The sequence below is a fragment of the Pseudonaja textilis genome, chromosome 3 (assembly GCF_049901715.1).
Source record: "Pseudonaja textilis isolate UNSWEBS1 chromosome 3, rPseTex1.2, whole genome shotgun sequence".
Classification (NCBI taxonomy): Eukaryota; Metazoa; Chordata; class Lepidosauria; order Squamata; family Elapidae; genus Pseudonaja; species Pseudonaja textilis.
Genome location: NC_141992.1, coordinates 13,900,588 through 13,910,907, shown reverse-complemented (window position 1 = coordinate 13,910,907; position 10,320 = coordinate 13,900,588). Strand labels below are relative to the sequence as shown.

Sequence of the window (10,320 nt, the reverse complement as noted above, 5' to 3'; positions counted from 1 at the left end):
ATTCCTCCTTAGTTCTGTGATGGATCTCTCTTTGATAAGTTTCTATCCATTACTGCTTATCCTGCCCTCAGGTGCTTTGGAGAATACATGGACCCCATATGCTCTGTGACAGTCCCTTAAACATTGGAAGATGCTATCATGACACCTCTAGTCCTTGACTAGACATACTCGGTTCCTGCAACCTCATCTCAAGCTAGTTTTCTTAAAGTCTACCATTCACACAATCAGCTATGAGTCAATAAGAGCCATGGTGGCGCAGTGGTTAGAGTGCAGTACTGCAGGCTGCTTCTGCTGATTGCCAGCTGCCTGCAATTTGGCAGTTCAAATCTCACCAGGCTCAAGGTTGACTCAGCCTTCCATCCTTCCGAGATGGGTAAAATGACCCAGAATTGTTGGAGGCAATATGCTGACGCTGTAAACTGCTTAGAGAGGGCTATAAAGCACTGTAAAGTGGTATATAAATCTAAGTGCTATTGCCATTTCATGTTTTATGATCAAGTCAGAAGCACTAGACAGAGGTCCCTTCCACTTGTTTTCTCTAGCTTCCATCCTTTTGAAACAGAGTAGGGCTTGACCAGACAACCAGCAAAAATGAGAAGAAAGTGGCAATTTTCATTTCATACAAAATCAAAAGGAGACAAGATGCAAGGAAGGAGCCATTTGGCCTATTACATTCCCCAAACACTACATTTCTCTTATGTTTCTCCTGTAAGGCATCCAGAAAGTATCCACGATATCAATCACTCAGAGACATTTTCTCTCCAATTGATGTATTTAGAAACAGATCTGGAATGTCAAAGGCAATTTCCCAAAGTGAAATTATTTTTGAGCATTACATAGAATCCACCTTCTCTCCTACCTTCTCTCCTCCCACTTCTACACTTCATAAATCACGAGAACCAATTAACTGCAACTGGAATTTCTTAATACAACATACAGAATAACCTTGAACTTTTCAACTCTTCCACCCCCACCTTCCATGAAATGTGACAGCTGAATTTTAAAGCTGACATCTTTTTCTCAAGATTTCATGTTGAAGGCTGTAATTGACTGTGTTGTGGCTGCAGTGTGTGTGTATGAGTTGAGTTTTTATGTTGTGGATTTTAATATATGTGAGTTGGCTGGCCATAAACTCATATTTTTTTAAAAAAACCATCAAAGGTGTCATTCTTTTTGTTATTTGCACTATGTCATTTTGTCATGAATCAACGCCATATGAAACAATCTTTCAAGAAGATGCTAATATATGTCCAATCAATGCAGCCCTTTTTCCTTATTCTGGTGCAGATGGAAAGGAAAGACAAAGCTTGATGGTTTTCACTAATCTGGTAGTTCCAGGTGCCTTCAGTTATGACTGCTCTCATTGCTTAGCAATGCCCAGGAATGATAGAAACCATAATCTGATGCATTTAGAGATTGGCAGATTAGGGAAGATTGGTTTAGACCAAGGACCTCCAAACTGAGCCACTTTAAGACTTGTGGACTTCAACTCCCAGAATTCCCCAGCCAGCATGTGGAATTCTGGGGAAGTCCACATCTTAAAGTGGCCAGGTTTGAAGACCCCTGGTTTAGACAAAGAGTTTAAAATCAAGGTGCCCATCTTTTAGCTAATACCGGCAGTAATATGTGCAGCTCAGCCTGTGTGTTTAAAGAGGCAGAAATACAAGGAGGAGTGTACAAGTGGGTGGAATGGCATAAAGGATTTAGGTGTGAGAGTGGGTGGGGCACAGCCATTTCAAAGACATATTATACACCCAGTCTTCTCTCAAGATGAAAAAAAAAAAAGACTGTGTAGGAGGATCTCCTTGTTCTCACCCTCCTTAAAACTTTCCTCCCTTCCTCTGTTTCCAGGAATGGCTGCATTCACACAAACAGGAGGAACCTGGTGGTCGAGCCCATTTTGGGGATTAGCATGGAGCCGGAAAGTAGACTAACCTGAGATACCTCAATGCCCACAACCTTAAGCAGGCTTAATCTAGGTCGAATTTGGCAGGTTGTGCCAAGGCAGCAACTGCTAGATCTTCGCGGGATCTTATTGGAGGAGTGGGGGAGGGGTTGTGTGAACGGCCTCCGCGAGTCCAGGAATGCCCCTGCGGAGCCCTCTGAAGGGCTCGCCCGCTCCAGGTCTGGCCTCTGGGAGCGCCATCGCTCTCCGGCCCCTCCCCCACCGCCTTTGCCGGGGAAATGAAGAGGTGGGAAGGAATTTCTCTCCCCCCCCCCCACATACATATACACACACAGACACTCGCGCGCGCGCACACACAGACACACGCGCGCTCCGGTTGCCTCCCTCCCTCTCTCCCCTCCTCCTCCTCTTTGTGCAGTGCAGGTAAGCTCCGGGTCCTCCTCCTCCTCCTCTCTTCCCCCCTCCCCGTGATGTCACACCTACTCTCGCAGGGCATGATGGGAGAATCCCACTGCTTCCCAAGAGATGCGCTAAGGAGAGCGAAAGACTGAGGCGATTCGGAGCCGCGGCAGAGCTCCCCAATTCCTATTCGGCTGTTTCATCCACCCGCACCCCTCAACCCTCTTCTTCCCGCCTGGCTGGCTGGCTGGCTGGCTGGCGTTCCCCTCCGCTGCGCGGGAAACCATGAGGGGCAGAAGGGAGACCCGCGCTTAAGGGGGGGAGGGCTCTGCCCAGCTTTTTTTCTCCCTCCCTCCCTCACCCCGTCCGCTCGCTCGCTTGGCTTCCTCTCACCTGCTTCCCCACGAAGGAACCTGACGGACTTCCCTTAACGGAAATGCCCGGGAAGAAACTTCTCCAGCGTCTCGAGCAGCAATAAGGAGCCGGGCGGATCCCCGGGGCTGTAGCCCCCCCACCCCCGCTTTGCTGGATGGTGCCAGCCGAGTGCCGGGCAGGGCGCCGGCAGGAGGGGCTACGCCAGGATGCTCCGCTTGCTGGGGCTCCCGGGCTGAAAACGGGGCCCCTCTGCACCGCAGGTTCCCCTCCCGCCTGGTGGTGACCTTGGATTTCATGAAGGCTCCCCTTCCCCCCGGCCTCTGAAGTCTGCTTGCCTCCCGCCCCCTTCCACAGACCCCCCCCTCTCCCCGCCCCCCTGCCCATGGCTGCCTCGGAAGAAGGGACCGGCTGCTTGTTCCCCAGAGGCCGGTCCCAGAGCGACCCCAGCGTCCTCGCTGACACCGCAGGCACTGGAGGCCAAGCACGCCCAGGTAAAGCCCGGGACTCTTCCCGGGGCGCGGGGCAGGGGCCGCGTGGGCGGGCCGGCGGGCGAGGGGAGTGGTCGTGGGGGCTCCGGGAGATGGAGGGTGGAGGTGGCGGGGGGGGCGGCGGCGGCAGCGGCGGCGGCGTGGGAGCGGGCCTGGCTCGTGCTCCGCCGATCCGGCAGCGGGAGCCGGTCGGAAGAGAATTGGGAACCGATTTGCTTGCTCGGCTACTGCAGCTCCAGCAGCAGCTCCGGGGGTGAGAAAGTGATGCAGTGACTGAACTGTAAATAAGGTGGCCTTGGAGGAAGGAGGCTCCGGCTGGGGTTTCGGAAGGCGGAAAGGTCGCCGGAAGCCGCGGGGAGGGCGAGAAAGGAGGGGGAAAAAAAAACAACCCCCCGCAGAACCGCCTGGGGATTTCGATCAGCCCCCACTGGGCCAAACGCATCCTTAGCTTTGTCGGGCTTGTCCGCGGGAGGAAGGGACTTTTGTCCAAGGAAGCATAAACCAGACCGGAGGAGTTTTGACAGCTGCCCAGATTTCAGCCTCTTACTGAACTGAATCAAGAACAGGGTTATCCTCCCTCCCTCCCTTCTTTACTTCCTCCCTTCCTTCTTTCTTCCCTCCCTTCCCGTCTCTTCTCCCCTTCCCCCTCCCTTCCTTCTTTTCTTCCTTCCTCTTCCCCTCTCTCTCTCTCCTTCCTTCCTTCCCCCCTCTTTCCTTCCACCTCTTTCTTTCTTTCTTTCTTTCTTTCTTTCTTTCTTTCTTTCTTTCTTTCTTTCTTTCTTTCTTTCTTTCTTTCTTTCTTTCTTTCTTTCTTTCTTTTTTTCTTTCTTTCTTTTTTTCTTTCTTTCTTTCCTTTCTTTTCCTTCCTTCCTTCCTTCCTCCCTTCCTTCTTTTCTTCCTTCCTCTTTCTCTCTCTCTCTCCTTCCTTCCTTCCCCCTCCCTCTTTCCTTCCCACTTCTTTCTTTCTTTCTTTCTTTCTTTCTTTCTTTCTTTCTTTCTTTCTTTTCTTTCTTTCTTTCTTTCTTTCTTTCTTTCTTTCTTTCTTTCTTTCCTTTCCTTCCTTCCTTCCTTCCTTCCTTTCTTTCCTTCCTTCCTTCCCTCCTTCCTTCCTTTCCTCCCTCCGTCCCTCCCTCCCTTCCTTTCTTCCTTTCCCTCATGCTGCTAATTCACAAGAGGCAATTTTAGCTGGTGAGATCTCTGCCCGATCTAGCTGGTTTTAGAAAATGCCCAGCCAATAGTACAGTATTTGTTCAGATTATAGCCCCATTTCTCACTCATGCCATCCTTTCACAAGGATGCTCAGTGCAAAATGATAAGAACGGCTTCCCCAGCCTGCTCTGTGGCCTTCAGAGCCACAGCCTAATCACGGTCTTTAAAATCAGGAGAGCCTGAAAAGGATTCCTGAATACTAAGAGAAAAGGGGCCGCAGCTGGGAAGATAGGCAGACATGGCTGGCTGGCTTAAATCTCCTGGCTGGATATCACATATTGCTACTTACCTAGGCAAATAATGAATGCCTCAATTTAAGCCAGGGCATTCTTGATTTACGGTGCAGCAGAAAGGGAGAGAGAAGGGGTCAAATAAAGCAGAAGGGGACAAGTTATTGGCATGAGGTTTCCATGGAGACAAAGGAAGCAGAATCATAATTAAGCTGCAATTTCCACTCTATCATCCACAACGGGGTGTGTGTGGGGGGAACCACCCTACACAGCAAGAAAGTATAACCTGGAGTAGAAGACTGTGCCAGAGAATGGACCTTATGTATTCAAACAATATTTTCTATTTGCAAGTCAGCAAGAATAATTATTTCACCCACTGCCAGATTTTCTCCTCTTTGGGAAGGATAATCCTGCTGCCTTTGAAGAAAGAGCCAGTTTGGTCTAGTGGTTAAGACATCAAGCTAGAAACGAGGAGATGTGAGTTCTAGTTCCACCTTAGGCATGAAAGCCAGTTGGGTGACTTTGGGCCAGTCACTCTTTCTCTGCCCATCTCACAGAGTAGTTGTGGGGAAAAGAGGAGGTCTGTTCGCTGCCTTGACTTCCAACAATAATATAGGCAGGATTTTTAAAAAAAAAAATGCTCCAAGAATGACTTACCCATTTTAGCAAAGAAGCAACCACAGCAGGTATGCCTGAATGGAAAGGGCAATCAAGATGGGTCTTTGCTATCCCAGCCAGTTTGAGTAACAGTACCATTTCTTGGCATCTATGCAGTTTATTACTTATTTGGGTGGAAAATTGGTTTGCACAGCAGGAAAAGGCAAGGGGCAATTTGCTAGAAGGAAAGGCTAGGAATTAACAATGTGTTGCTTGCCCTTCTTGACTCAGGGTTTTGGCTAAAGGTTAATAAAGGCAAAGGCTGGGTCATTTTTAGAATCAATGGTACTGGGCAAAATAATAATAATAATCTTTGAGCCCAGGAAGTAGAAAAAAACAACCTGCATATATAAGATTTCCACCTCCCTCTCCATAAGCAAGCATAAAATGCTCTGAACCACAAATATCACAGCCAGATTACATTTTGTGTTGCACTTCTAGCTCCTACCACGAACTTTCCATTTTAATTTTTGGGGGTCTAATGTTTCTTTTTCTCTCTTATCATATCAAATTCTGGCTGTTTAGATTGATTACAAGGTTTATTATTTATTTATAGGGGTATGGAATAGTAGCTTTATATAGAAGGGATAAATAAAAGAAAAGTACTTTACAAATAACTTTTGCTTTGTTTTATATTTTAAATCGCCTATCCTGAATTTCTTTATGCATGTTTTCCTTTTGCTTTCTTGTTCGGCGTTTCAACTCCAATCTGTTCCTTCTTTGCAATATTGAAATATGAGCCCAAAAATCTGTTTAATGTCTGATTTGAAACAGTGAAACACTAGTTCTCTTTTTATTCCTGACAGTCTTCACGTCGGAGGTATTTGCTTATTATATTTTGGTCCTTTATTCTGTTCTTTTCATAGTTTTGCTTGCCAGAAGATGCAAAAGTGTCAATAATGAATACTGACAGCTTTTAAGATCCATTTTCCACAATCAAATAATTTATGATCCTTGTTGCTATGGGTTTTTTTAAAGAGAGAAACTAATGAAAGCGGCTTATGAATCTTTGTAGTCCAGCTATGCTGGTATACTGAGTCATGGAAACAAAGAATGCTAGTAATCAAATAGATTAAGGGTTTTTCTGCTGTAAAGAGCAATAGGTTGTGAATAAGTGAAAAACTTTGCACGCTTAAGGTAGAAGAAATCTAATCGCCAAACTTCAGTTTCATTTACTTTTTTGTTGTTGCCAGTTTGCAAGTTATGAAAAACAAAGCTGGCATGTTTGCAATCTGAGTATCATATAGTGACACTTGCAGGGAATTGCACTGGCACTTCAGAAAACATGATGCCCATCAAGGGATAAAAATAAAAACAAGGAATCAGTCCACCCCATCAAAAATGAATGCAAGAAATTCAGCCCTCTGAGGTGGCTTAGCTTAAGGGTTGTCTTTTCTCCTTGCCAGAAATTTAAGAGTATGGGTTATCTGTGGAGATTCTCCATCATCCAGGTCATGTTTGTCTCAAAGGTGTTTTTTCTAAGCAACTGGACTGTTTTTTCATTGAGGAAGAAAGGAGAAAACGTTTCGCTTCTCATCCAAGAAGTTTCATCAGTTCTGATGGTGGGGAGATGGAAGGATAGGTACTCCAACATCCACTCTTAACTGTCAGTATCTATCCTATCCTGGAACCATCACAACTGATGAAGCTTCTTGGATGAGACATGAAATATATTCTTCTTCCTCAAGGAAAAAAGAAATCCAGTTGCCTTTAGAAAAAAGCACCTTTGAGTTAATAGTGTGGATGTTTTATGGCTGAAGATGTGAGAGGTGAAAAAGCACTTTCATTTTCTCCAAGAAAGGCTATATTTTGCAGAAAACATTTACAATAGCTTGAGCTCTTTATCCTTTTTTTTAAAAAAGGAATGAATTAGAAGTCCATAGCGGAGTACATAAAGCAATAAATTATTTCATAGTATCGCTTCTCCAATATGTTTTCCAAAGTGCTTCACTTTCTCAAAGCTGCCAACAAAAAGCAGGGAATTATGGGAACTGATGTCCTGCATATCTACTAATGTGCCAGCCTCAGGAAGGTTACCATAAATTACATGGAATGAAAAAAAATTATATGAATCTATTCCAGAATTTGTAGATAATAAAACATGCATAAAATCAAATAGTTTAATATGCAGTAGCAATAAATGTTCATCTCTCCATCAATATCTATCATGTCATTTTTCCCATAACCAATGCAATGTCCTTCTTGTATTACAGATTTAGTTTCCCGTAAAGATTCAGGCTTTATTCTATAGTAATTTGACGATGTTTAGAGGTTTGAAACAATGCTTACATTCTCATTTATTCTAATATAATTTCAATAAAAGTCCCATGGAAAGTAATAAATGCAATCAATCAAATGCTGGCATTGTGAAGGCTGAATTTGTTTTATTTGGAAGGATGCCCACAGTAACCTCTAATGCTATTTTGTCCACATCAACTCATTATGGATTGGTTACGTAGTTGAGACCTGTCATTGTTTTGATGCATTTTTGAAGCGTGGGACTATAACAGAATACTTTTGCTTACGTCCAGCTCTAGAGTTGTGAGAGGGGAAGGAAGCATGGAACTATCTGGCAAAATAATGGATGGGGTACATCATCTGTGTTCTTTCATTTGGGAGACAACATAAGAAGGTGGCAGCAATGGTCAAATAAAGTTTTATAGTTATGCATAATGGAAACAATGACTTCTGTCTCCTCCCTCCCTCTGGAATTTGTTAATGGATGATTTGTTAATGGATAAAATCGCTTTAGGGCAGGAAAAAATGGTTTACTGTCAGATTATACGGTACCATTCAATTTGACCGAATGCTATTTCTTTTTAGCTATGTGTACATACAGCATATAGAGGTTTTAATACCTTAAAGTAAGACAAGAAAACCCAACTAGCTATATATCAATAGAACAGACTGCAGAATTTACAATGAAACACTAGGAAAAACAACTGTCACTGTATATAAGAATTAGGAAGAATAACATGTGAAGAAATTATTAATTATCACTGAAAAGTTCTTAATAGTGGCTTCTGTAAGACTACTATATTGCTGCAAAGTTTGCACTTATGTTTACGATGGAGTCCTCTGATTGCAATAAGATATTCAAGTTTAAGTGTTACTAAATTCTTATTTCACAAATTATCATGATGTGTGAATTATATATCCTTCTTTTGGTCTTTTTCCAAACACCAATTTTGTTTGTTCAATACATGATGAGTACATGTGTTAATTTTCTGATCAATACATAAAAAACAATAAAGAATTCTATATATCCTTAATTGTTAGAAATCATAACCATAACCCCACAATGGCAAAGTAGGAACAAACTGCAGTTGGAAAAAAAGTACTAAATGTGTGAAAATTACAGGGGAATTTATTGATCATTACGGTTAATAAAATGTAGTTCTTAAGTAAATCAAGTGGCTCTCCTCTTACAATCCATGCTTTTATCCTATTTTGACTTTATTTTTCAAGCCATGCTCTCTTTAAAAAGAGGAAAGCAGCCTTCCTTCTCTTATTTATCATCATCATCATCATCATCATCATCATCATCATCATCATAGTCTATCCCAGAGGTCTCCAAACTTGGCAACTTTAAGACCTGTGGACTTCAACACCCAGAATTCTCCAGCCAGCATAGCATAGGGGGAAGGTTATTACATAGCTGGCTGGAGAATTCTGGGAGTTGAAGTCCACAGGTCTTAAAGTTGCCAAGTTTGGGGACCCCTGGTCCATTGCAGGAGAAAGGTCTCTTCCACATGTTTCTAACCAATATGATCCTGAGCTTTCTTTTGCCAATTGGGCCCACAATACTTGCTGATCTTATTGATCCATATCGTTTTAGGTCTCTTTCATGAACGCTTTTGATCATGTGGGATCTGTTCCAAGACCGCCTTGGTCTACCCACCATCAGTGCTTCTTGCTATGTGACCAGCCCATTTCCATTTCCATTTGTTTACTCTCTCAGTGATATCATGTACTATCATTAGTTCTTTAATCCATGTGTGGGTCTTTCTATCTTGTCTTGTAATGTTGAGTATGTATCTTTCCATGGCTCTTTGTGCCACTTGTAGCTTTTGTATCGATTGTGAGGTTAGTGTCCATGTTTTGCCGGCATATGTTAGAGCAAGGAGCACACAATGATCACTTTTACAGGTGAAACTCGAAAAATTAGAATATCGTGCAAAAGTTCATTTATTTCAGTAATACAACTGAAAAAGTGAAACTAATACATGAGATAGACTCATTACATGCAAAGCAAGATAGTTCAAGCCGTGATTTGTCATAATTGTGATGATTATGGCTTATACAGCTAATGAAAACCCCAAATCCACAATCTCAGAAAATTAGAATATTACATGCAATCAATAAAACAAGGATTGTACATAGAACAATATCAGACCTCTGAAAAGTATAAGCATGCATATGTACTCAGTACTTGGTTTGGGCCCCTTTTACAGCAATTACTGCCTCAATGCAGCGTGGCATGGAAGCTATCAGCCTGTGGCACTGCTGAGGTGTTATGGAAGACCAGGATGCTTCAATAGTGGCCTTCAGCTCTTCTGAATTGTTCGGTCTCATGTCTCTCATCTTTCTCTTGGCAATGCCCCATAGATTATCTATGGGGTTCAGGTCAGGCAAGTTTGCTAGCCAATCAAGCACAGAAATCCCACAGTCATTGAACCAGGTTTTGGTGCTTTTGGCAGTGTGGGCAGGTGCCAAGTCCTGCTGGAAAATGAAGTCAGCATCCCCATAAAGCTCATCTGTGGAAGGAAGCATGAAGTGCTCCAAAATCTCCTGGTAGATGGCTGCATTGACCCTGGACTTAATGAAGCACAGTGGACCAACACCAGCAGATGACATGGCTCCCCAAATCAACACAGACTGTGGAAACTTCACACTGGACTTCAAGCATCTTGCAGTGTGTGCCTCTCCATTCTTCCTCCAGACTCTGGGTCCTTGGTTTCCAAACGAGATGCCAAAGTTGCTCTCATCAGAAAAAAGGACTTTGGACCACTGAGCAACAGATCAGTTCTGTTTTTCTTTAGCCCAGGTAAGACAC

At 43.7% G+C, this 10,320-nt stretch overlaps 1 protein-coding gene across 4 annotated transcripts in view; it reads left to right on the top strand.

The window, feature by feature from the left end:
- The first annotated feature begins 2,665 nt into the window (after nt 1-2,665).
- Nucleotides 2,666-10,320, top strand: part of PHACTR3 (phosphatase and actin regulator 3) — a 259,576-nt gene continuing 251,921 nt past the window's right edge. For all 4 annotated transcript variants that reach the window (XM_087928947.1, XM_087928946.1, XM_087928945.1 and 1 more), the window contains exon 1: nt 2,666-3,171. In XM_087928947.1, the coding sequence (XP_087785073.1) occupies nt 3,063-3,171 (109 nt within the window). In that variant the 5' untranslated portion in view covers nt 2,666-3,062. The remainder of the gene's footprint in view (nt 3,172-10,320) is intronic.